The 27899-nt window shown below is 36.6% G+C and overlaps 1 protein-coding gene and 2 long non-coding RNA genes across 10 annotated transcripts in view; 2 read left to right on the top strand and 1 right to left on the bottom strand.

Annotated features, from left to right (window-relative positions):
* The window catches only part of LOC137496256 (uncharacterized), a 46611-nt gene that overhangs the window by 1326 nt on the left and 17386 nt on the right, over positions 1-27899 (top strand). Inside the window, exons 2-4 of the mRNA XM_073907891.1 lie at positions 3504-3542; positions 7761-8019; positions 13429-13574. Of these exons, the coding sequence (XP_073763992.1) occupies positions 3504-3542; positions 7761-8019; positions 13429-13574 (444 nt within the window). The remainder of the gene's footprint in view (positions 1-3503; positions 3543-7760; positions 8020-13428; positions 13575-27899) is intronic.
* On the top strand, positions 17772-21506 carry LOC101884652 (uncharacterized). Of its 2 annotated transcripts, XR_012382979.1 has the most exons (5): positions 17772-17847; positions 18214-18273; positions 19277-19316; positions 19415-19558; positions 20896-21506. It is a non-coding gene; the product is annotated as an uncharacterized lncRNA (long non-coding RNA). The 2 variants fall into 2 exon arrangements; XR_012382978.1 differs by lacking the exons at positions 17772-17847; positions 18214-18273 and having other exon boundaries at positions 19275-19316.
* Positions 23573-27792, bottom strand: LOC110438741 (uncharacterized). Of its 7 annotated transcripts, none has more exons than XR_012382971.1 (9): positions 27717-27792; positions 27291-27350; positions 26421-26572; positions 25952-26003; positions 24947-25131; positions 24755-24862; positions 24621-24680; positions 24356-24530; positions 23573-24259 (listed from the first exon to the last, which is right to left on the bottom strand). It is a non-coding gene; the product is annotated as an uncharacterized lncRNA (long non-coding RNA). The 7 variants fall into 7 exon arrangements; XR_012382972.1 differs by having other exon boundaries at positions 24621-24677; XR_012382973.1 differs by having other exon boundaries at positions 24947-25049.

Raw genomic sequence — 27899 nt, 5'->3', positions numbered from 1 at the left:
GGGGGCTTTGGGGGCTTAAGCCCCTGATGTATTGTCAAAAGCCCCTGATCTTTTGGAATATGTTGCACTTAAATAAAAATAGGTTGTATAACATTTATTTTGTTATCAAAGTTCTGACAATTAACACGTGTATGTCACGCGTATTCTACCTAAAGCAGCAATTGTGTCGGGTATTTAAAAAGTAATCTATTCAGCAGTACCTGTTTCTACCGGCAGGTGGGAGTGGCTCTGTTGTCACATGGTTTAAAAATATTCCGCCACTGCGCATCATTCATTATTTTGAATAAGCTGAAGCTGAAGCTGATGAGGTAATAATACCACTGTTTCGCAAAACTGAATAGTTCTAGTTAAGTTACAGATGAAGCTTAATATTTGTTTTTACAGCAGAAAATGTGTGTAGTTTTGGTGAAATAACATAACTGTAGGTAATCAATAAAATGTGCTCCACATTAATGTAAATACATGCAAATTAGTCAGAAAAATGTAAATTGTACTTGCTTTCTAGATATGATATATATATGATATATATCTAGACATCTTTATCTAGATATGATATAGCCAGTCACATCTGTTTCTGTAATTGTTAAATCACAGTGAGTTCATGTATCTAGCATATTATTTTATGGCCATATTCTACAGTAACATGCTTTGTCAGTTAGCAGCGGATTATAAATCGACTTTCTTATGAAAATACCTAATGCCCCCGGGCCCCCCTGTTTATTTTTTTTAACACATTTCTAAACATAATAGTTTTAATAGCTCATCTCTAATAACTGATTTATTTTCTCTTTGCCATGATGACAGTAAGTACTTGACTAGACATTTTTAAAGAAACTTCTATACAGCTTAAAGTGACATTTAAAGGCAGTTAGGGTAATTTGGCAAGTCATTGTATAACGATAGTTTATGCTGACTGTCGGAAAAAAATATAGCTTAAAGGGGCTAATTATTTTGACCCTTAAATGGTTTTTAAAAAATGTAAAACTGCTTTTATTCTAGCCGAAATAAAACAAATAAGACTTTCTCCAGAAGAAAAAGTATTATCAGAAATACTGTGAAAATGTCCTTGCTCTGTTATACATCATTTTGAAAATATTTAAAATAGGAAAAAAATTTAAAAGGGGGGCAAATAATTCTGACTTCATCTACATTTATTGTCACAGTCGTGTAAATGATCAGTTTAAGGCTTTTATATGTTTATTCGGATCTTATTTTCATTCAACTCCAGCAATATTTCCTGGAAAATTCTACAACTTTTGAGAGGCATATATGGAATTTCTGCTCAAGTGTGAATGAAACAGGCATTACATGCATTCAAAGTGCTACACTGCCCACATCAACCTATTTTAACTAAAAATCTCCCTCTAAAGAAATTTGAAATAAACACATTTCTAGCATTTAAATCTTTATTTTTTGTACTATTTTTGATACAATTGTTTAAAAAAAAAGCCCATTGAATATCAATATTTTGCGAGGTATTGAATTTAGAAATTCCAGTATCTTGACAACACTACACCTCAGTTAATCACTCCTAATCAAACATGTTTGTAGCTTTGTATCACATTGGATAACAACTTGGTCTATAAAATAAATCATATTTTCAGATTTGAAGACATGCAGAAATTTTTATTTTCAAAAAACAAACAGAAACTACAAATCAGGAGAGGAGATAGGAGGCTCAAGGGGCATGATATGGTTCATAACAGAATAGTAAATAAGAAGTGGGTAATTTATCAATTTATTTCTTTTTGGGTGTTACAAGTCACAAAGCTTCACAATTTATTGTTATAGAGTGTCAACTCAAAAACCCTTTCTTTATCATTAAACCATCTCTAACCCTATTATTAAAATTAGAGTAGATCAACTTATGAAACGGGATTTTTTCTTCTTCTTTTTTTTTTTGGTGGGGGGGGGGGGGCTCTTTGGGGCTAAGCCCCTTATCCCTTTCGACCCTAGCAACGCCCCTGATCGTCATAATGTGCTTTGATTTGCAGATCGGCTCCACAGCGTAAACTAAAATAAAATCTGACAAGTGTCTGTAACGAGTGAAAATGAGGTGTGGCTCCTATAACACTTTATGTGTGTGTGTGATAATATGATAATAGGTGTAATATGAATCATCCACATATCTTTTGCGACTTCATTATCTGAGATATGAAACGCAAGGAAAAGTCGCGCACACACATAAGACACACGAACATGCTGGAGAAGTGTGTGTGTGTGTGTGTGTTTACAGCAGTTTGACTGATTTATATGAATTTGTAACTAAATCGTTTGCGGTGCAAAGCAGCATTTTGCATTATTTACATTGTTGCTGCAGTATACCGTTAACGCTAGACACTGAACATGTCATGATCAATTTTAACAAATAAAAACACTTACAGGTTGTAGTTCACAGTTTCTGCTTTGAGGAGATTTTAGCCGAATCCAGCACTGAACTGGGAGAGATTCTGGAGCTGTTTTGTCAAATCATGCTTGCTATGTAGTTTATAATTCTCTGGAACATAATTAATATTGAACTGTAAGCACTTCTGTCTTTGTGTCGTGTCCTTTGGAAGCCCAAATATAGAAACAGATGAAGCTCTGTGGAAACAGCAGTGTTTGGACGCACTTTTAGCTTCATCTCTGCTATAACATTACAGCGCCTCTGGCCACACAGGGCGGAAGTATTTTTTGTAGTCCCCAAAATTCGTTCATTGTAGGCTTTGCTAACTCTGTAAAAACTAAGATCTCCCTCTGCATTGAACTTAGAACTTTTTACATTCAGAGATGTTGTTTATGTTCACACAGCTACATAACACACCAATGTTTGTATTCTTAGCTTTTTCCTACAACTGGGTGTACGGAAAGCAAAGTGGTTCTAAAAGTACGTATTTTCTCCGAACTTGAAAAGGACTAACATAACCGTAGGCCTACGCGCAATATTAAACTAGTGTGCATAAACTCAGACATTAGAAAAAAAGCTAAGAATACAAACAAGACCCACAGAAAATACGTAATGTGGGTGTTCGTTTAAGTTTATTATGCTACTTTGGCATTTCAAGACATGAAAGCATTGCCAGCTCTTTTGTCTGCTTTCGCTTTCCGTACATCCAGTTGTGTTTGGGTTGTGTCCGCATACTCTATTAGCGGACATAGTTCGTAGAGCAGGAACTGGAATTCCAGAAGGAAACAGAATCGACTGCTAAACCAGAACTTCCGGGAGAAGCACCAAAGCAAATAATGCCATCTGTTTTGAGAAAATATTACAAAATCGGTAATTTTAGAGACAAATATATTTAGATAATATCCTAGAGGTAATGATTATGTAAGAAACATAATCATTTTTGTTTTTTGTTTTCAAATTTTGAAATTTTGTTTTTTCAAATTTTTGTTTTTTACAAAGTCTTGTTAAACCAACCAAAGGCCAAAGACAAATTTAGGTCTAGTCACAACAAAATACGTCTGTAAACCATATATCCTGTATTAGTGTATTAATATAATCCTGTGTTTATTATTTCCAGGTTTTTTCTCAGTGCAGATGAGTGTGAGGGGGATAGAAGGTGAGATTTCATCTCAGTATTTTGTTATTTTCTGTTGCTGTGAAACACTTTCAGGGATATTCATCATTTCAGACTCCTGAATATTCAAGAAGTTATAAAACACACTGAACATCTAAAACACAGATATGAAGAATCCCGATATGTATCTAGACAATGGTGATGTTTTTCCTGCAGTGCATCATGGGAAACATTGATGAACGTTGTACGATTCGGTCGCTTTATTTTGATGGTCTGTTCGTTGAATTTAAGTTATATTGCCTCTACATGCCAACTAATTCTTATTAGATTATAAGTTGACTGTTAGGATAGGGTTATGCTGCGTTCACACCGGACTCGGAACGCGCGTCAAGCGCGAGTGATTTACATGTTAAGTCAATGCAAACATGCGAACAGACATCCTGCGGCACGTTACATGCGAATGACCTCAATTACGCAAATGGCGTGGTGCGAAAGACGCAAATTGCGTGAATGGCGCAGTGCGAATGACGCGAATTGCGTGAATGGCGCAGTGAGAATCGCGTGAATGGCGCAGTGCGAATGACGCGAAATGCGCGAATGGCGCGGTGCAAGTGGCGCGGCGCGAATTGAGCATTTTGCGTGTTTGACGCGCTTAACACGCGTTTCGCGCAAATCACTTGAGTTTGAAAATCTGAACTTCAGTGAACATTCGCGCCGCGTTAACCAATCAGGAGCTTGCTCTTGTGGGGGCGTGATTGTGACGTATCGCCTGATGTGGGTGTCCCAGGGGAAATCCTCCAGCCGATACCAGCATGAAGTTCATCAAACTGGGCTGGGCTCAGTCAGAAGCACCGCTGAAAGCCTCCATCATCCAGGTTCAGTTTCTGGAGGAGTTTATGAGCTCACAGAGCTGGATGCACCTCTGAAAGGATGTAGTGGACTCAGACACGACCCTAAACGTATCGACGCTGTTTTTCAGCCTTCATAAAGCACATAAACACTGTTATTTTCTTCCTAAAATAAATGTTAGCCATTTAACAATGAAGCTAGAGTCACCAGGCAGACAGAAGCCCTGCCCATCACACGAATCCGCGTCTGTTCTGAAGTGATTTTGACGCGCGAATGAAGCGGATTTGATGCACGAATGAAGCGAGTAAACTCAAATGTTCACGCGGCTATTTACTTTACACTTTATGTAAAGTTTCTTATAGTCAGTTAAATGTCTGTTGAAGGGGCAGAATCAGCAGATATTAAGCAGACAGTCTACTAATACTCTACTGGACCATCAAAATAAAGTGCTACCTTAAAGTCTAACAAACACTGCAGCAAGAGATTCAGATGTTTTACAATTTAATAAAGCCACAGTTGAGTTCATAACAAAACAGTTCATTCATTCAGACTAAATACATAAAACCACTTCATTGAATATCTAGTAAGTTAGTATGTAATGTTATATAGCGTGTTTATCATGTATGGCCATACACCCAAAGTGCTTCACTTTTATGAGGGGGGTCTCTCCACATCACCACCAGTGTGCAGCTCCACTTGTAGATAATGCGACGGCAGCCACAGGACAACAGCGCTAGTGCTTCACCACACACCAGCTATAGGGGGAGCGGAGAGATGTGGGAGGCCATGATGGGTAAGGGCCTATGGAGAGCATTTGAACAGGACACCAAGGTTACATCCCTACTCTTTACCAGAAGTGTCATAGGATTGTCAATGACCACAGAGAGTCAAGGCCTCGGTTTAACATCTCATCTGCAAGACGGCGCTCACTGACAGTACAAGCTGTGTCTCATTTCAGAGGCTGCATCCTCCGACGGATGCATTGGAAGTGCGTTTTATCCCGCTAGGGAAGTTCTATCCCGCTATCATCCCGTAAATGTGTTTTCCCGTATTTCTACCGTATTTTCAGTCTTTCTCTGAAGTGTGGCAAATAAACATTAAAGAGCCAAGCATCCCTATACGCAACCCATACCGCCGAACCACCATGGGTCGCCCCTTGCTCTTAAATGTGAGTCTGTTCTGTGCTTTTGTTTTATTTAAGCAAACTGTTTGGAAGAAATAGAAAGTTTGCAAGAATTAAAAGCATACACAATGTCCAAAATCTTTACATGCATTGACACAGAGACTGTTTAGATGCATGTTACTGATAAGAAGATAACCGATGTTTACTGTATGATGATCGAAATGGCCTTAAACACCCAGCAGGCACAAGATGTCAGCATGACGTCAGAATGAAAGTTGTACACCAGTGTCATGGGAATGTTTCATTTTGTTTTTCCATGAAAATCATGGAAGTGTCAGATTTGATGCCAAAATGACGTTGGTTAAAGATGTTGCTCGACATTGGATTTTGGTCACTTTCCAACACAACCTAAAATCAACCTAATATCAACGTCATTTGATGTTGTTATTGAACCAATAACGTTGTCCTTAGACGCTGGCTAGACATTGATTTTTGGTCACCTGACATTACGACCTAAATCTAACCTACTATCAATGTCTTATGATGTTGTGTGCCTGCTGGGCGATAACTCGATGCACTACAGAATGTTACGTTTACACACACATGCACAAATTACATGTAAACGTATCAGCTTTTAAAAGCGTAATACTCACTACTCATGAGTACGTTTGAAAGGGCTACTGTTTACTCATACTTTGAGTAATATTTACAACAGAGACTTTACACTAGATTTTTAGGCAAGTAATGGTACTTTTACTTGAGTATGATTTCTCATTACTCTTTCCACCACTGGTTATTAGAAACTAATAACGTTGTTGTAACTAATCACCTTAAAGGGTCACGAAACACCAAAACACATGTGTTGAGCTGTTGACAGTCGTATATGTGTCCCACACTGCTAAAAACACTATTAGGACACCTATATTTCACTAAAAAGTGTAAATTGGTTGTTTTGCGTTATTTCAAGCAAATTCGTACTTCCGGTTTGAAACGAATTTTTGAAGCTGCGTCACGGTCATGAGATAATAGCGTGTATTCCAGCGTGCAGACTGGACGACTGTGCCAGAGTGAGTCTTATTACGTCTTACAGTGTGATGCATTAATGCATGAGTAAGGCTTGGTTCAAACCAATCAGCGTGCTCTATTGTGCAACTTCATTAATATTCATTACTGTCACAGTGTTTAGACGACAGAGACGCCACGTTGTGTTGGCAAAACAAGCGTGAAGTGTTGCTTTTATAGTTTGCTGCAGTGAAGTTTTGTTTTCATTTTCTCTCTGTGAGAGCTCAGCTGGAGTCACGTGTGGATTAACAGTGTACGCGACGCTCGACAACAATAACTTACGTGTCTATGGAGGATTATTGTTTACCTGAGAGCTGTTCTCATCTGCAAACGCTGAGATCTGGATTCGCTTGTAGTCTCCTCTTAATAAAGACGCGGCTCTAGTTGCTGGTGATTGTCCTGTTTCTACAGATTTGGTAAGTGAGCGACCAGCGCTCTTTGTTTATTCAGTTTGTTCGTATCGAACAAACTATTGCAACGAGTGTAAACATGTTAGCACCACAACCAAACTTTAACCTCGTGTAGGATTTTCACCGCATTTTGTGACTGGAATAACACGCGCGGCTTTTTGACGATACCTGCCGTGTGCATCTAAGTTTCCGGGAAATGCTGACTTTTTTGCTTGAAAATACACGCTTACAGCAGCTCCTCGAAACAAATATCTCGTTTGTTGCGAGGGGCATGAATGAATTCCCTGAATGAAAGAGCCAAACTGCAGTTAAAGTCCACCATTTATTAATTTGGCAAGTAATTGGACTACAGATGTCCATGTAAACACAGTCACTTTCTCCCCTGTGTGTGTGTGTTTTGATTCTGAAAGTCAGCGCGCCCAAATAGACACTCCCACACCATGCCTCTTTTCTTTCTCTGACACTCCCCCCTAAACAGAGCTGGACACGCCCACTTTTCTGACTTTTTCCAAAGTTAGGTGTGAAAACACCCTGCTAAATCGAGGGGGTTTCATGGCCCTTTAACTTTCCTGATTATTAATGTATAGCAATAATGTGCACCAATTGTGAAGCTGCTTTGAAACAATAATTACTGTGAAAAGCGCTAGACAATTAAACTTGAACTGAACAAATCTGATATGGACTTTTCCGGACGTCTAACGCAAATAAAGGAAAATGGGTTAGTAATAAATGAAGTCGCTGCTGCTGTTTGATTGTGCTTATTAGCAGCAGATAATACTCAGATAGACGTGTGAAAGTTGTTTCTTGAACACACAGTGAACATAGCAGGATGGGGAACGGCCATCCAGTCCACGATGTATTACGACTGGTTTCCCAAATACGCTCTGGATGGGATAAACTCCTCCTGCACACACACTGCGACACAGACTCTGCCCTGGTGGAGATTAGACCTGCAGAAGAGCTACAGCGTGAACAGAGTCTCCATTACTAACAGACTGGACTGCTGCAGCGAGAGGATCAACGGAGCTGAGATTCGCATCGGAAACGTTCCTTCGGATGTGTTCAGCAACCCAGTGTGAGTACACATGAAATCAAAACTAGCCATAAGCTGCGTCCCAAATCGCATACTTATGCACTATTCTACGCCATTTTGTAGTATAAACAGTGTAAGTAGTGTGTTCACACTGAAAACTCTAAGAATATTAAGTGCACTTTAATTACCCGGATGCTGCACTCATTCAGCCGCTAACATGAAGTGTGTAATGATGGACACTTCACACATTCAACGACCACAGGTTTGCTTACGTAGCGGAAGGGGCGGAGCTATCGGACGCACATGTTGAATAACTTTATTTTGGATGGTGAAAGCAAAATTCTCCTATGAGAGTGATTTTAGCGCCTACTGGTGGTGAATGTGGCAATACTCACGGCAGGTATTATTTGATAATTCAGTCGTTTATTTCACTGATTTGGCGACCGTCAAACGTCATCAGGGAAACGGTTTGAATTTCTGTTTAGTAAAAAACATTAGTGTGCCAATTGGGACGACACTACATAAATATATACTATACTGCTGAGTGTGTAAGTGCATAAGTACATAGTGCATGAGTGCATAGTGTATAGTGTGCCATTTGGGACGCAGCTATAGTGATTTTGTTAGCTCGCATTGCTAGTTTTGTGGTGAACTATTAATTAATGCTGCATCCCAATTCGCATACTATTCATCCTAAATTGTATTTGAAAATATAATTAGCATGTCCCAAATAGTAGTATGTTCCCGGATGCTCTACTATTTCTGTTAAGTGTACTATTAAAAATGATACGTGTAGATCTATTTAAAATGATACGTGTAGAAGCGTCCATACTCTTGCATGTTGGATGTGAATTCGATTAGAACTACAAACGCGTGTGAATAGTGTAAATAAACTACAGACATGATGGACGCCCGAGACCCACCGTCAAGTAGAGGCTGCGGAAAAGATGTTTGTTTGACTGTTAATTAACATCCCTGCTGAAAAATCCAGCTTAAACCAGCCTAGGCCAGCTAGGTTTTAGAGGGGTTTGGCCATTTCCAGCCTGGTTTGGTACGCTTTAATGTCCGTTTCCACTGTGTGTGTGTGAGAGAGAGAGAGAGAGAGAGAGTGTGATGCCTGTGTGTGTGTGTGTTTATACAGATAGCTTGTTATAGACTGTCTGGACTCTATAGCTGGCTGGTTTCCGGTTTTGCCCCCCCGCCCACCCCCATCATTAGCGGGATCGGGTGCGGAGGGTAGAAAAGGAGGCGGGACGGGCTGAGGGACAACAAATGCTGAATATAAGCGGGAATGGTTGGGTTCGAGCTAAAACCTGGCGGGAGCGGGATTCAAAATTTAGTCCCGCGCAGATCTCTACCACAAACTGAATAGAAAGTCAAAGTTATAGTTACTAAAATCTAAACAAAGCCGAGTGTTATGTCCATCTGCATGTCTCAGTCACTGCTATCGATCAGTCACAGAAGTTACCTCCTACTTCCATGACTTCATAATGTATAACTGTTTATAATTTTTTTACCATCTAACTCATGTAATGCATGTAAAATGTATATTTTTTAACATGTTCTCCTTTCACCACAGTAAAGCTCAAAGTGTCTTCTTTCCAATGATACATAATTTGTGTTTGTAGCTTACTGGAGTCAGGAACTGTTACTATTTAAAGTTAGGTATAGGTGTAAATCCCCAAAATTGAGTGCTGGCTAACAGGAACAGCTCTCGCTATTAATAAACAATTAACTATGACTTTTGCCTAAAACTCCTAAGTTGCTGGGTGTTAATAGTTATTAAGGTGGTAGTTGGGTTAAGGTGTTATGTAGAATTAGATCATGCAGAATAAGTACTAATAAACAGCCAATACTTTATTAATATCAGGCAAGTCATAAGTCACTAGTGAGAATTGGTACTCAAACTAAAGTCAGGGGCGCAACTGCACATTTAGGGGTAAAACAAAGGATAGATTCGGGAGTGCTAAAGGGCAAAAGAACGTAAAAATACAATCACTTCTTACATGCATACTGTGAGAGGTATAATGTCTGTCTTTGCATGGACAATGTAAAATGTTGAGTTTTAAAAAATAAACAGAGGTACACTGCCTGAAATGCTCTATTTTATCAAAATATTATGGGCAAACGTTTTTGTAACTAAAATTTAAATAGTTTTGAGCAAGTTACCAAAAGGCCTGGGGCCTCACGTATGAAGACTTGCGTGGAAATCTTACTAAAACATTGCGTACGCACAAAGCTGTAAATGTGCCTACGCAGAAAAAACTTCAGATGTATGAAACACTGCGTACGCCGTATCTCACGCATATTCTTTTGTACATCCGAATGAACGTGAAACTGAGCGCAACATGCACGAGCACAAAACCCCTCCCTGCCTCCTCCCCCGTATGAATATGCTAATGACTCTACTTTGGCAAAACCCAACGAAAAAGCAACGGCAAAAGCAAGAAGAGAAACTTTGAACAGAATGTGAATTGGAGGTGCTGCTTTCGGAGGTAGACCGGAGAAAAGCGGTGTTATTTGCAAGTTTGTTCTCCGGAATTAACAACAAAAGAAAAAAATAGAGTGGGAGAGTTTAGCTGATGCGGTTAACACAGTTGGGTCTGAACATCACACTGAGTGGATTAAAAAAGAAATAGTGTGATTTGTAGGTGTAAAATGTTGCAGTCCCCTTAACAGTCTCTGTGGCGCAGCTCGTAAGACGCATGTTAACATGTTTTGACACGTTCGAGCATGAACTCGGCTCGAATCCAGCGTCTGATGAACTCTTTCTTCTTTTTCCCCCGCTACATATAAGATTTTGCCAACTATTTATCATGAGAAAGACAAGTAGGAATCATTAATGAGTCTGTGCATCATATTTTATTTACACATTTATTGAATGGAAATGTTTCTGATTCACGCATGCAAATTCATCTTCAGATAGTGTCTTTATAGCAATGTGTGTGCGGTAGATAGCTCAGATTACATTGGGAAAACAGGCGACCGCTACAAATTGTGCTTTAATGTTTAGCTGGTCAACTGTATGGTATGGAAACCTTATATACCTGCTAGATGAACCCGTCTCATACAGCTGCCATTGCAAGGCTCAGACACGTTGTAGTGTGCAATTTAACACAACTGCCTCTAGGAGTCGCCAATGGAAATAAAACAGACACGCACAAAAAATGTGCGTACGCCAGCCAAAAAGCTGGCGTGGAGCTGCGCACATTCCCACGCTCAGTTCATCGTTAGTAAATCCAAACGTGAGCGATTCTGAGCGTGAAACCTGCGGCAGCGTTGATACATGAGGCCCCTGATCTATCAATATGATATATAATAAACTTATAAAAACATGTATATGGTCTAAAAATGGATCTTGATAGAAGGAATAATAAACATTTTAGTTCCAAAAAATGTGAATATTCTGACTATTTGTTCATGTGTCAGTTTTAACAGGGATAAGAATAGTTATAATCAAGTAGATAAAATAGTAATAATAGAACTATAATTTTGGACGCAGTCCAGTTGTGGCCGTGTGTCACTGTCCCCCTGCCTGGACAAAACCACCTCGTCTATAAAAGCCCAGTGACTAGGTGGCGATACTGAAAAACTAATAATTTAAGATATGGCTTAGAAACAGTAAAAGTATGGCAATAATAGTGTGGGTTAAGCTTACCAATCTCTTATTATTCAATTTGTCACGGCAGTTTTCATTTTAAGGCATTGTTTGTTTTTTCGTTTTCTATTGAGCGCTCCACCTCTCTTCATTCTTCTCTCCATTTTGAACATGTGACTAACTGAGCAAGCAATAGGTGCGTTCGACATGAAGCTCAGCTGCAGCTGGTGATCAATGAGATTAGCCGAGCGCAGGCGGGGGCGGAGTTGAAACGGAGCCGTCAAGACGGACAGCTGGACACTTCGGGACTCAAAGTTGCTGCAGTCATGATGACCGATCACATGGCGTCATCATATTTATTTATTTATTTTTGTTATTTTTATTTATAACAACAAAACATTTACAAATAAAACAGAATACAGTCTCTACAAACTGTAGTTCCTTTTTAAACAATAAGGGAGAATTATGAATAACATATATAACAAATGCATGAGAGAAATAAGAGGAAATGAGAGGTTAATATAAACATAAAAATGAACAGGTCTATTAAATACAAAGCAATAAGCATAAATTCTAGGAGTTAAACATCAATCTTTAGGCTAATAACTCTTGTTTGAAAATGCTAAAAAAAGAGTTTACATATATGTACATTTATAGATATAAAAATTTCCAATGTAAAAAACAAAACAAGGTGTTTTGATTAGGTCTATGAGATTATTTTGGATAATGAATGAATTTTCAAAAAAGCATTTTAATCCAAAAAGATTGTGTTGAAAAGAACAAAAGGTAAAATAAGTGAGCTATGTAGAAGTTTCCCAGAAAGAGCAAGTAGCCTTTAAACTGCTAGACAGGAAATAAAATATATATTTATATTATAATAATAAAGCCATTTTATAATTATTTAATAAAATAGTTCATTAACTTAATTTGTTGAAAGAGCTTTAGGGTGGCAGGATCAATGATTATGATTAGTTTATTTCAAGTCTGTAAGACCTATTTGAGTTCATATTTAGGTTATTCACTAAAATATACACTAAAATATATCATTTAAATCGTTCATGGAGATGAATGCAGTAAATAGTCTGTATAAAAAAGTTAAAAATAAACCTGTGCAAACAAGCTAACCTTTATAACCAGATTATTTAACAAAAGATGATACTGCAGTAAAATATTTGTAGTCTTTTAATAAGCAAGATGTGTACAGGATAGAGAGGGTGTGAAAAGTGAATTGTTTGTTTTGAAACTTTTGAATCGGAATTTGTCCAATTATAAACCTGAAATACACGTGTTTGTTGTCATGTGGTGAACTCGGCCAATCGTGTAATATCGGTGTCGTCATCAGAGCTCCTGCAGTCGCTCTTCAGAAGCTGCACGGTCTGAGTTTGCCGTCTGATCTCGGAGCGCTGTCGCGGTACTTTGATGCCACATGTGACAGTCACGTGGCGTCGGCGCAGCATCAATCCGAACAAGATTTCTAACCAGCATGCACCGCTTTAAGACAGATTTCGATCGATCTGCGCAGCGCTGCATGAAGTCGAACGCACCTAAAAATATCCAGCTGCAACGGATCAATCCAATGGTCAACGGACAGGGAGGGGTGATATCATATTTTTATTTAATGAAATACAATATTATACTAATATAAAATGCAAAACAAACGTTTTGACCATAACATATTTCTTTTTATTATTTGAAACTTTTAATAAGGATAATTTCAAAAGAAGTTTTGGCACAATGGTGCTCCACCATGTGTGGCACCCCTATGCGCCGCATCCACTGCAAAACCCCCTTTTTGCACCTCTGACTAAAGTCTGCAACTACAGTTGATGAGTGGCTCCTTGGTCTCTTTGCAGATGTGCAGTAGTTTCTACTATTCCAGCAGGAGAGACGTTCAGCTACTCGTGTAATGGGATGCAGGGACGGTACCTGTTTGTGGACATTAATGGAGCTTCAAGGATTCTCACTCTCTGTGATGTTGGAGTCTACGTGATTTTCCCAGGTAAGTCACAGCTACATTTCTAATTCCTACATGGACTGCTGATTCACTACGATTCTTCAAATGATTGAAATGAGTTGGCAGCCACTGAAATATTGAGTTTGAGACGCCTGTACTAAATGGCGTTTCTCCAAGTGTAACGGAGGCCAGCTAGTAGGTGCTGTGCAGGTAAACCTCACTCCTCTGACCTCTAAAGGAGCTCTTGCGACAGACGCTAGAGGCCATGGTCTTTAGCCTCCTTGTTAAAGCAACCGACTCCCATGCGGAAAGTCTCTGGTTTGATACCAGCTCGGAGCAGGTTGTGTGGCGTAGGACCGGCAAGGTCCCATTGGTGCCGTGACTTGGGTGGGAGTGAGGTTTAGGGGGGGTGAGTGTAACGGAGGCCAGCTAGTAAGTGCTGTGCAGGTAAACCTCTCACTCCTCTGACCTCTAAAGGAGCTCTAGTGACAGATGCTAGAGGCCATGGTCTTTAGCCTCCTTGTTAAAGCAACCGACTCCCATGCGGAAAGTCTCTGGTTTGATACCAGCTCGGAGCAGGTTGTGTGGCGTAGGACCGGCAAGGTCCCATTGGTGCCGTGACTTGGGTGGGAGTGAGGTTTAGGGGGGATGAGTGTAACGGAGGCCAGCTAGTAAGTGCTGTGCTGGTAAACCTCACTCCTCTGACCTCTAAAGGAGCTCTAGCGACAGACGCTAGAGGCCATGGTCTTAACGCCCCGTGCGAAGGGGGTGTCAGCGTCAACGCTTCCCATTCCACGCAGCCGAACTGCATTGTGGACCTGTCGGCGCCGCTTCAGAGGCGTTGCTCGCTGCAGAAGTTGGGACTAGCTCAACTTTTCAAGCGCCAATGGAAGCGTCAGCCAATCAGATCGCTGTATGCAAATACACCAGCTAGACAGTGGCCTATTGCTGACTGAATTTTATTGGCTGACGCTTCTATGACGATCCCTACAGCCCCAACTTCAGACAAGCCTTCAGTCAAGAGTTGACGCTGAAGCCCCGTGTAAATGGGGCGTTAGCCTCCTTTTTAAAGCAACCGACTGTCATGCGGAAGGTTGCCAGTTCGATACCAGCTCGGAGCGGGTTGGGTGACGTAGGACCGGCGGGGTTACACTAGAACTCGATTTAAAGGGATAGTTCACCCAAAATTGACATTTGTTCTCACTTTACTTTCCCTTAAGTGGTTCCAAACCTTTATGAGATTCCTTCTTCTGTTGAACACAAATGAAGATATTTTGAAGAATGCTAGAAACATTTAACCATTGACTTCCATTGTAGGAAGAACAAATACTGTGCAGGTCAATGTTTACAGCTTTCTTCAAAATATCTTATTTTGCGTTCAGTAAAAGAAAGAAATGCATACGAGATTGAAATAAGGAATGCCTAGTTCAGACTGAGTGATTTTAGCCCCGATTTTAACTCGCCTACAGGTTTTGAGGAATCGCCAACAAATGCCTGAAATCACAGGCAAATCGCTGCTCGTGCACGTGAGTGACAATCACACAGTATGAACTATCAAAGACGCAATCTGAGAGAATCGCCGATGAGTTGCCGATGCCTGTGAGATATTTGGTGTGCTGAATATCTGGAGCTGTCGGCGATTCAAATCATGCCGTGTGAATTGAGTTTTGACTGAAAATAACATCAGCGATCACCTACAGCCAATGAGAGAGCGGCATTCACTTGTGTGTGCGTGTGTGTGTATACCTGCTGCAGGCCAGCGGGAGGCTGGGGGAGAAGGTAAAAGCGCTCTTTTTCGGTTTATTTGACCAACGAAATGGAGGAAAACCAGTGGAGGTTTGACAGGACTCAGGAGCAACCGTGTCTGTTTGACGTTTCATACAGAAAGAAATTAGTTTATTATCAATATTGAGGAGAAATGGCTAATTCCCTTTAAACCCAGGTGAGCAAACATGTACATGTTCAACCCCATTAAAGGCTTCTTTCTCATTATGTAGTTAATAACAAAAGATATACGACGTGTTTTTGGCTGTGAGACGTAGTTTGGACGAAGTTGTCGGCGATTCTTCCTATAGTAAAGTCATGCAATGTGAAAGTCCCTGTCGCCGATCCATCTTGCAGTGTAAACAAAGCAGCGACGAAACGCTAGCCCAGATAGTCATGCAGTGTGAAAACATCTGTGACACGACTAGTTTGAAAATCATGCAGTCTGAACTCGGCATAAAGGTGAGTAAAGGATGAAAGCATATCAGTTTTGGGTGAACTGTGACTGTCTCTTTAATCTAACCACAGTTGTTTCAAAAGCCTGCAGTTGCTTTAAAAGGCACCAGAGGGAGACAAAAACCAAACTGTTTACTTTTTTGGATTGAGAGGCAGTTGAGAGAGAGATAGAGAGAGAGAACTGTAAGCCTTAGGGACATATATCCAATAAGTCTGAGCTGCAAAAAAAATGGCTTTTTGGGGGGTTATGACTTTATTTTAGAGTTCCATACATCAAGCGGGTGACAGAACTATTTCTTTGAAAAGTGCATATGCATATCAATACATATAGCAATTATTACTATATATTGAAGATACACTTAGAGAAGCTATTGTAACCCCGCCGGTCCTACGCCACCCAACTCCTTCCAAGCTAGTATCACACCGGCGACCTTCCGCATGGGAGTCGGTTGCTTTACCAAGGAGGCTAAAGACCATGGCCTCTAGCGTCAGTCACTAGAGCACCTTTAGAGGTCAGAGGAGTGAGGTTTACCAGCACAGCACTTACTAGCTGGCCTCCGTTACACTAACAAAATTGACGGTATCACAATGTCGTACAATACAAATTAATTTACAATCAACACAATGCAATTTAGTGCAATGCCATGCATATGATTTTTATTGCTTTACCCATCAGGCTAAGCTCAGTTCTCCCTGACTCTCACTACTATTATAGTCATTTAGGATTTTGACAGCTTTACCTTTTATAGTTAGCTAAACAAATAGCAGAACATTAGAAGATTATGATCTAAAACTGCTCTTTAACGCTGTAAAATCCCTACAGCTCAATTGAGTTATTGAGTGTTTCTAACAAGAACTATTAGACGAAATGGTATTTTTACTTCACTAGTACTGTTGCACTCCTGATCAGTGAAAATGAAGGTCACACTTTATTTTGATGGTTCGTTTGTTGATTTTAAGTTGCATTGCATCTGCATGCCAACTAATTCTCATTAGATTTTAAGTAGATTGTTAGGTTGGGTTAGAGTTAGTGTAAGTTGACATGTACTAGCAACGCTTCTTATAGTCAGTTAAATGTCTGTTGAAGGAGCAGTATCTGCAGATATTAAGCAGTCTACTAAAACTCAACTGGACCAACAAAATCAAGTGTTACCCAAAATGAATGTTTGCATGACTTTCTAACATTCAAAGATGAAATATATACCTTTGAGATATCGTATGCACTGAAAAAGCACGTCTCAATATTAGTGCAATTATGTTATGAACAATATGTAAGGATGTCAATGCTAAATTTCTCTAATGTACGCTTTTTAAACCAATACACGTGTCATGATTCACATGATTCGCCGTTGTGTTTGTTAGTTATCTTGGCTGTTTATTTGGCTCCACATTATTCCCTTTTACACAGGTAAATATCCGGAAAATTTCCAGAACGAATTTATCATTGAATTCAAAAAAGAGCTGTTCACACAGACGAGGACGTTACGGAAATTTTCCGGAAAAGACTGTTTACACATCCATTCCAAAATAGCGGGAAAATCTGACATCATTAACCAGAAACGAGCTCTAAACAGCTGCGCTTGTGTTTGTAAACATTTGAGTACATCACAAACTCTGTGGATCGATCAGTATCGTGAACAACTTCAAGAAAACATATAGAGGAACACTTTCACAAGTAAACATGGTAAAAAGAACGAGACCATATTACATGAAATTAACCCAAAAATAAATAAGAGACACTTAACAAATTATAATTTTGCAACACGTTCTCACTCCCAACTCGTCACATACTGACGCTTGGTCAGGAACCCTCGGCGTCAGTTATTGACGCACAGGGTACCCCTTTAGCGTCATATTTAGACGTGCAGGGATTCCCTATAGAATCTGTGCCTGAGCCTGAGGCGTCATAGGGAGACGCTGGAGGCTCGTATAATTACCAATAGATGTCAACAAACTTTTTAAAACCTGATTTACGCCTATTATCATAGTTTTCTTATTTTAAAAATATGTAATTTTTATTTTGTTTATGAAAAGCGTCTGTAAACGGGGTCGAAACTACTGTATGAATAAACTTCGGCCCACGTGACATCCCTTCACGGTGAGTTTAACGCCGCTCTGCTATTGGTCAAACTGCATCAGCGGTGAGTTCTCAGATGAGTTCAACTGTCAACATTAAATATTACGTTAATGCTGCATAATATATTTTTATTGGAGATTAGTTGGTGTTTATAAATATTTTATCATTTACTTTATATTTAATGAGTGAAAATATATTCGGTTGTCCAGTTTAGGGTAACTATGCCTAATAAAACTTTGATTCATTCATATTATTTATTATTTTTTTACTTTAAAAAAATATTAAATTTCAAGTACTAAGTTTAAAAATGTTTTCGGCTGATATTTTTCATTTTAAATTATTTATTAAAGTTGGGGTCATTGTATGTGGCGATCTATTTTTTTACAGTCTATGCTCGCTATCCCAAGGTTCATTGCGATCCCAAGGTTCACTGCGGTTTTCCACAAGGTAAGTAAAAAGTAAACAAATAAACACGATTTGTTGATAAAGCATGTACTGTAAACTAGCGACGTTATCTAATTACATCAAGTTCATTTATTAAAAACATATTTTTCTCACATATAACGTTGGTCATGCATTAGAACAATATATACATTTTAAGATAAGGAACAGTGTAACCAGATTGTTGTTTTCCACAATAGAATTCGTGCAAAATCTATATATAATATGCAATATGCAACTCTAATAATACAAATGTATTCGTAATTGTTTCAATATTAAAGAACATCAAGTGTTTCCAAAGGTTTATTGTAAAAACAATTATTTTCCATGCCTTTAAAGGAAAAAGGCAGAAATTCTGCCCGTCTGAGCACATTTTATTCAGTGTACAACACAAAACTAAACAAAAAAATAGCTTAATCTACCACACACACACACACACACACACACACACACACACACATATATATATATATATATATATATATATATATATATATATATACAGGTGTACATTATAAGGTGTTCACTGTTCAGATATGAATATTTTTTTCTTTGCTCTTTTCAGCTTTTTTATATATATATATAGCATAACAAAAGCTCAAGTATAACTTAAGCTGATGTATGTCACACAATGAATATCATACACTATTACCAGTACAATTTGGCCTTTACCAATTTATTTAATAAAAGAAAGAATCTATCATCTCTAAATTGTGGTAAAGAGGCACAACAAGCTGTCTTCTTTTCAAATATTATGTCAGTCAGGATAGTAATGGTAAAATTCAAGGATTACCTTGCACCTTCTCAGAAATTTACCATTGATCATTTGTATTACAAGTGGCTGGATTGTTTTTAACACAAGCAACGTTTTTTTAAATCATTATCTTAAACAGATTAAGGCTCATTTTGGACTACACTTACATTACTTTACAACTGCTTAATGCAGTACTGATGTATCTAGTAGTTTAGTGGGTTTAACTAATGTCACATCTGTTTTTATTCATTTCAGATGCAGAAACTTTTGACATATGAATTCATCTTGACTAAGGGTAATGTTTTTGTTCAGAATTAATCATTATTTAAAATCATTGTATTATCTTTGTTATTATGTACAGATTTTAAAAGAATGTACTTTCTTTTAATAAAGAACTCTTCACAGCACTGCAGCTAAACAGTCACAACCTCACAGAGCTGCACAACTACCCCACTCAGATCAGTGTTGAAGCTGGAACCTCATCTTGTGTACAGCAAAGGCAGAGCTGAAAATTCACTGTTTGTCTTGTATTGTGTGGTAAGTCATAGTTTTATTAATTTTTTTATTTTATTGCAACACTAAGTAGTCCATTCTGTGGCCAATATGATATAAAGGGCCTAAAATGGGACTGACGTGATCATTGTTTTGATTTCTAGATAAGTACTCATGGGGCTACACATGCAGCTGAAGTTAGCTTCATTGAGTAGGACATTTCTTTCAGTATACTCTTAAAGAGATTCACCCAAAAATGAAAATTCTGTCATTATTGACTCATCCTTCACTTGTTCCAAATATGTCTGACTTGCTTACTTCAGTTAAACACAAAAAAATTATATTTTAAAGAAAGATGAAAACCTGCAAACATTAACTTCCATAGTATTTGTTTTTTCCTACTATGTATGTCAATGTTTTTAGCTTTCCAGCTTTCATCAAAAAACTTTCTTCATGTTCAACACAAAGTAACTTGGAAGTTTTTAAAAAAGGTTTACAACCACTTAAAGGAGAGTAAATAGTGAACTATTCCTTTAACCCAATCTAGTTGACTTTACTAGAAAATTGTATAGAAACCCAGTGCCTTAAACCCCTTACATTTTATACAAGGTACAACTTAACAGCCATACTTGAATTAAAATATTACTGTAAGTTCAAGAAGATTGTAAAGGTTCTAGGTTAATTTAAAGTGGGCTGTTTAGTTTCACCTTGTGTAAAAACATAAAGGATTTAAGGCAACATGTTTCGATGCAGTTTTCTAATAAAGTCAACTAGTTTGGGTTAAGAGTGTAATGGGTTACAGTAATAGCAGTGAATCATGCAGGCATAAAATAAATGTTTAGCCATGTAAAGCAATAAGCTTGTTATAATTTAGAAATATTTTTAGGGTGGAGCACAGTATGCTGTTGTAGTTTTCATATAATTGATGAGTCAAACATGAGATGTGTTTTAAATTGCAAGACGTGAATTAACAATATGTTCATCAAGATTGAAATCTTGCATCTTATATTTTTTAAGGTTTTGGCCCAATAATACCCATATTCTGCTATTTAAAAAATCATACTGGAATTTGTGTCAGCATTCCCTTCAATGAAAACTACAACAGTGGACATCAGTGGTGATAAAAATGTATGAGAAGGATAAGGGTGTTCATAATGAGAAGTGCAGTCACTATCCTGATCTCTGAGTTTGTAGAACTGACAGATCTGCTTGGAATACATGGAAACATGCTGGAAATGTTTAACCTATTTTACAGTTAATTCAAGAGTGCCAGGTTTAATGACCCTTTACATATATAAATAAATATCACTGAACTTTCTAAATGAAACCTAACACTCATTCTTTGTTCAGTAATGATGTTGTGCACTTCTAATACTTTACAGTGGCAAAACCTGGAATAACACATGGGAGCCCTCCAGGAATTCCTGACACTTTACGCCCAAGTCTCCTCATGCTAACCGGATTGCAATATGACAGTCTAGTCAGCATAAACACCTGGACTCACCAAGCACACTTTGGTTCTCAGTGTTTTGTAAAAATAGTTTTTGCTATTCTTCAGTAAATACTTGAATATGTTTTGAACTTATTCTACTTTTGATGTTTAAGTTCAGAAAGTTGTTATTATAAACATAATTTGCATTTGTCATGAACTTGACTTCTTGTTGTTGTGAAAGCTGTTTATTATGATGGCATTTCCAAAGGCATCATTTGAAAAGATTTTTTGCAGTGCAGTTTTACTTGAGCTTGACATACCAGATGTATGACATGAATAAATATCACAAAATAAATATAATAATAATAATACAAAATATACATTTCCTTCAATTATAATTGTTTTTATTCATTTATATATGTATGGTAATATATTATTGCATTAAAAACTTATAAAATATATATTTTTGGTTAAAATATATATTTTTGCATTTTTGTGTGATTTTTATTATTTATTTTTATTTGTGGCATTATAAATAAATTATAAATGTTTCATTAAAAATGTGTTGTGTTTATTTGCATCTTCATTTACAATGAACTACTATTTATACTATTTAATGGGCACTATATTTGTCATTTAAGTTTGACATATATTTATATTTGTATACCTACATGATGCAGGGTTTAGTTACAGCAAATGCTTGAAATGTTTTCAAACATGAAGCTTTTTTATTATTTTATTATTCGTTTCAAATTAAGTATACTGCCTATGATCTGGTTTTACTATGATCATTTTGCACATCAGGTTACCCCCACAAAGTAATCTCACGGTAAATATACATTTGTATTTTTAATAAGACAATAAATAACATGTAATATTAATACACATTTTGATATTTAAGTTATATTATAAGGTTATAATCAACCTTCAGCCGGAAGATTACCAAATAGAGACAAAGTGTGACGTAGATTGCGACGTTGTGATTGGACTATAACTTCAAAGCCAAATTAAAAGATCCTTCGTGTTGCTAACTATGTTTTGCTAACTTTGCCACTTTACTAACAGTGTCCTTTATCAATGAGTTATCGCTGTGTTTTAAATAGTTAACGATTAACCAAGATCGTAACCCTAAACTTAACCCTAACTACACCTTTCAAGGAACTACAATTTGTAGCGCCATGTCTTTCCCCTCCCATCTATACAGCGACAAAGGATTGTGGGTAATGTAGTTTAAAGCCTTTTTGTAATAAAATGGAACAGATACAAATTTTAATGAACTAAAGACTATCTGAATAAGGTCATTGTGCATATATTTATGACATATATGAAAGCCAGGCATAAATTTGTTATTTTACAATGAGTATTTTTTAAACAGCTTTTATTGACTTGATCAGTATATATCAGACTATTATATCCAACATTATTTATTGAACATAGCATAGGTAATAGTCTTGCTGATATTCTCTCACTCATTTCTCGTTTGAAATGTGAATACTTTTTCCTTTTCTACGGGGCTCTACTCATTCCCTTTGAGTAAAAGGGCAGTTAACCTATGTAGATGTATTATCTTCAACATGGACAAGAAATTGTATTGTCACATGTACAGTTGTGGTAAAAAAAAAAAAAAAAAAAAAAAGCTGTAAAAATAAGCTAAACATTAGTATCCTCTTTAATCACAAGTTATTAGCAATAGTGATCTATGTTCATCACAAATGTTATGAGTTCAGAATAATATGTGTGGATGTAATTCTGAAAGTGTGTTTCATTAATGGTCATCATGTGATATTTAATTGTTTTCACTTTATTTGAAATATGGATAAAAGCTCTTTTAAAATTTGTAAATGTTTCTAAATAAAACCCTTTTAAAGACATGTATTTGTTTAAAAACCACTCTTTATCTGATTATTTTTACTTTCTAAATCTTCAACTGTTTGTGTAACAGTATGATTTGATGACAATGGATGAACTTGTGTTTAATAATGATTCCACATAATGTCTTTGTCCTGCATGTGGGTTAATTTGTTAATTATTTTCTTTATGATCAAATGATTGTAAGATTTGCTGCATTGTAAGAATCATGAAAATATTGAGAAATGAGGTAACAATGATGAAAAGATATCCTTTCAAATGCTGCGAATAGTTCAAACCTCCAAATGATTAAAAATACATAGTCAATAACCAATAAAATAAAAATGCAAACATTTAAATTATCTAAACTAGAAGTAAAATAGTTCTGTGCTGTATTTATAAGTTACTGTGTAGTTCTATGTCTACCAAAAATACATATTTCAATACATATTTTATTTTCATTCATTCATTTTCTTTTTGGCTTAGTACCTTTATTAACCAGGGGTCGCCACAGTGCTATGAACCGCCAACTTTTCCAGCATGTTTTTATGCAGCAGATGCTCTTCCAGCCGCAATCCATCTCTTGGAAAATATTTTATTTTTTATCTTGCATTCAATAAAACATTATACAAAGTTAATTTTTATTTTCAGAATAACAACAGTCGCACTGTTATCTCACAACAAGTGCAGCAGTTTTTTGTTAGACATTCTAACAAATTAATACAAATGTTTCAAAGTAAGGACAAAAATAAAAGGAGATTAATTTTTTTTTTTTTTTTAGAAAAATCCATGAGGACCAAATGGATCCATCAGATCTTTGATGTAAATCATAGGTTAATTTTTCCAGAGGTAGAAGTGTGGTTGCCTGACTCAGCCACATATTGACTGGAGGTATCTGAGCAGTTGACCATAATAATGTACATTTTTTGCCCAAGTATATGCAAAAATTAAATTTATTATAAAAATGTATCATAAAATTAATATTTTAAAAGCTCTTAATGTCACTTAATGTAATAATTTCATTTTAATATAGAGTTCCTTAAATCGTTATATGTTGTAAGCAGTGAGGCATACAATAATGCTCTTAATTTACAACACTGATTGATTTTAGAGGAATGCTTACATACTGTACATATCTATGTATTTAAAAAAAAGACAATTTGGTTATAGATGATGACAATTTTATTTAATTTTTTACAGATTTTATTACATGCTTTAGATTCAGGGTTAAGGTCATCCACTTCTGGATTACAGTAAAAGAAAATCCACAGTCAATGTCATACTCATCAGCTGGAGCTTTATTTAAAAAATGTATGTTCTCTGCTCCAGCCAAAACTTGCAGGTACCTTGCAGGTCTCTAGATTGCACCATCTTATTGTTGTTTATTTCTCAGTTATTTTGTTGCTTTTTGAGAATGATGATCCATAGACCTTTTAACCCCTCTTCGTTAAGGCCACATGTCGAATCTTAAAAGAAGAACACAGCAACATAAAAATATATTAATATCCTTTGGACTGGGTAACCTTATGCTTATGTCTGTGCCAAAAAATACAAATACATACCAGTACATTTCAGTAGCAAACAAGCAAGAAAGTTCTTTGAAAGAACCAGGATGAGTTGAAAGGTATTTCTAGTGGTTGACCATCTCTGCCACAATAATCCACTGCTTCTCCTGAAGAATCCTGACTAGCAGGATGATGTTGAACACCCTCCTCTTTGTTGCTGGGTCAGCAGAGTCTGAAATATATTTATGAAAAGAAAGTTGTATAACAAGGATTATACGTCAACTTTTAAAGAATCACACTGACAGAAGTCTAGTGTACATACCATGCAATATGACGAAGACATCCACATCACTTCTTCTTTTTGTTGTCTTTGCTTCTGCTACTGAAAAAAAAAATGACAGTAATAGTAACACAATTTTTCATGACTACATGTAATATTAATAAGAATTTCCTCACCCTCTGCCCACTCCTTTACATCACAGACCAAAGTCTTCCAACTGGTTTCCAGTCACTGCCAGTTTCATGGATTCTGTTTTGCAACTTGCTTTGCAGAGCTGTTGCGGTCTACAGTGATAAGCAATCAAAAATCACAATACTATTAAAATAGGTTACTGAACAACCAAAACAAATTCTACTGGATATTGTTACCTTCTGATATCAATAGGTCGGCAAGATGGCCAAATTGTTGAATATCTGCTAATTCCAGCACATGACCATGAGAGTTACAGTAGCATGTCTGGTCACTCCAATCCTATAGAAGAAATATTGCACTGTTCAACCTCCTTCCCAAAAGTAAAACCAGGCATATCCTGGTATGCCTCACTCCATTTCACCTGGTTAACATATACAAACAAACAAACAAACAAACAAACAAACAAATAAATAAATAAGTAAACCAATAAGTTTTGGCATTTACTTGTAGATCAGTTTAAGACAATCACATAGTTCATCTATCTCAGATATAAACTCATGTGATTAGGCATGAAACACACTAAAATCATGGGCTTAAAGATGGTGCTGAAACTTTGGACAGCTTTTTGCAACTCTTTGGAGGTAGTGTCATTAGTTGATGTAGTCCACAAATCTTCCTGTCAATTCTTAATCCTTAACTGTAAATAAACCTTCAAAAATGCCAGTGTTTGAAAAAGGAATGAAACAGTACAGAACAAGTGCATAACAGTTTATATCTTCTAATCTAATTTTCTTAGGTGAACATCAAAGAGCTGTTTTCTTGTTAATTTAGTTTCAACACATACAGTTTAAAGTACCTCGTGCATTCTTGAAATGGTTATGCTTATGGTTCATATCTACTTAAATTGGCAGTATATCTAGTGTGGAAGCAGAACAGATGAAGGGCTCTTCCTTGCAAATACTATCCACCTTGTATTGCACAGACTCCCACTCAAGAATATCTCAGAAAAATGTCTGCTGAGATCTTAGCAGTCCATTAAAAATAATTATACCAACATCTTTTCCACCAATAGAAAGAATATAAAAATACTTTAGGATATATTAATACTTGCATGACCAAATCTGAGATAAAAAGGCCATCAGTATGCCTTAGTTTAAATAAAACCAAAATTTTACTCTAGCCCACTGTCACCTAGGTCTACAGATACAGGGACTAATGGAAACAATGAAATACACACTGACAGTCACTGGAGCAAGGCCCTCTCACAGTTGGGAAGATTGGAGTTCCTATGAGCTGTACCAGATAAAAACAACAAAAAAATGTACATTTATAACATTTCTAACTTATCCTAAGACTAGTAGACAAGCAGCATAAGCAGTTCTAATTTCCTAAACCCCAATGTGGACAGTTGATTGCCTATAAAGTGTCATAAAATCAGACAAAACAAAATACTTTCTGAAAAAGAAAACAAATGGTTGGCCACTATCAACACCCAGAACAATTAGTTTTAAACAGTTAGGCCACAATATTTTGTGAGCTTATGCTGTAGTTTTTTAATGTTTGTCATAAGCAATAGTAATAGTAAAACTAATGCGTTTCTTTCTGTTATTACAATAGTAGTGAAAGAATAAATGCATTTTATCTCATACAATCACATATGCCTAAACAATGTAGACATTTCATATACATGGAATGAAAAACTTCACTAACCCTTGACTGATTCCAGAGTGGTCTTGGCCTTCCTTACATGGTGGTGCTTTCTGCAGATCACCAAGTTGTCATCAAAACTTGAGCTTATAATTGAGATCTTGATGATAAATCTGAGTATTGAGGAATCACTCATGGTGATAGGCAGAAACAGGCTGAAAGACACAAGAATTAATCAAACAAATATAAATGTGTTAACAGAGATAGAGAGAGACAAGTGCAATTTAACATATAAACATGGGTAAAGTGATTTAACTTTTTGCTTATTAGAAAACAAAATTGGATTTTTAAAGAAATCTAAAGAACCTGAAAAGAGCAAAGAAAAAAATATTCATATCTGAACAGTGAACACCTTATAATGTACACCTGTATATATATATATATATATATATATATATATATATATATATATATATATATATGTGTGTGTGTGTGTGTGTGTGTGTGTGTGTGTGTGGTAGATTAAGCTATTTTTTTGTTTAGTTTTGTGTTGTACACTGAATAAAATGTGCTCAGACGGGCAGAATTTCTGCCTTTTTCCTTTAAAGGCATGGAAAATAATTGTTTTTACAATAAACCTTTGGAAACACTTGATGTTCTTTAATATTGAAACAATTACGAATACATTTGTATTATTAGAGTTGCATATTGCATATTATATATAGATTTTGCACGAATTCTATTGTGGAAAACAACAATCTGGTTACACTGTTCCTTATCTTAAAATGTATATATTGTTCTAATGCATGACCAACGTTATATGTGAGAAAAATATGTTTTTAATAAATGAACTTGATGTAATTAGATAACGTCGCTAGTTTACAGTACATGCTTTATCAACAAATCGTGTTTATTTGTTTACTTTTTACTTACCTTGTGGAAAACCGCAGTGAACCTTGGGATCGCAATGAACCTTGGGATAGCGAGCATAGACTGTAAAAAAATAGATCGCCACATACAATGACCCCAACTTTAATAAATAATTTAAAATGAAAAATATCAGCCGAAAACATTTTTAAACTTAGTACTTGAAATTTAATATTTTTTTAAAGTAAAAAAATAATAAATAATATGAATGAATCAAAGTTTTATTAGGCATAGTTACCCTAAACTGGACAACCGAATATATTTTCACTCATTAAATATAAAGTAAATGATAAAATATTTATAAACACCAACTAATCTCCAATAAAAATATATTATGCAGCATTAACGTAATATTTAATGTTGACAGTTGAACTCATCTGAGAACTCACCGCTGATGCAGTTTGACCAATAGCAGAGCGGCGTTAAACTCACCGTGAAGGGATGTCACGTGGGCCGAAGTTTATTCATACAGTAGTTTCGACCCCGTTTACAGACGCTTTTCATAAACAAAATAAAAATTACATATTTTTAAAATAAGAAAACTATGATAATAGGCGTAAATCAGGTTTTAAAAAGTTTGTTGACATCTATTGGTAATTATACGAGCCTCCAGCG

The sequence above is a fragment of the Danio rerio genome, chromosome 7 (assembly GCF_049306965.1).
Source record: "Danio rerio strain Tuebingen ecotype United States chromosome 7, GRCz12tu, whole genome shotgun sequence".
Classification (NCBI taxonomy): domain Eukaryota; kingdom Metazoa; phylum Chordata; class Actinopteri; order Cypriniformes; family Danionidae; genus Danio; species Danio rerio.
The sequence above is the reverse complement of the archived record's forward strand: the minus strand, read 5'-3'. Positions and strand labels throughout refer to the sequence as shown.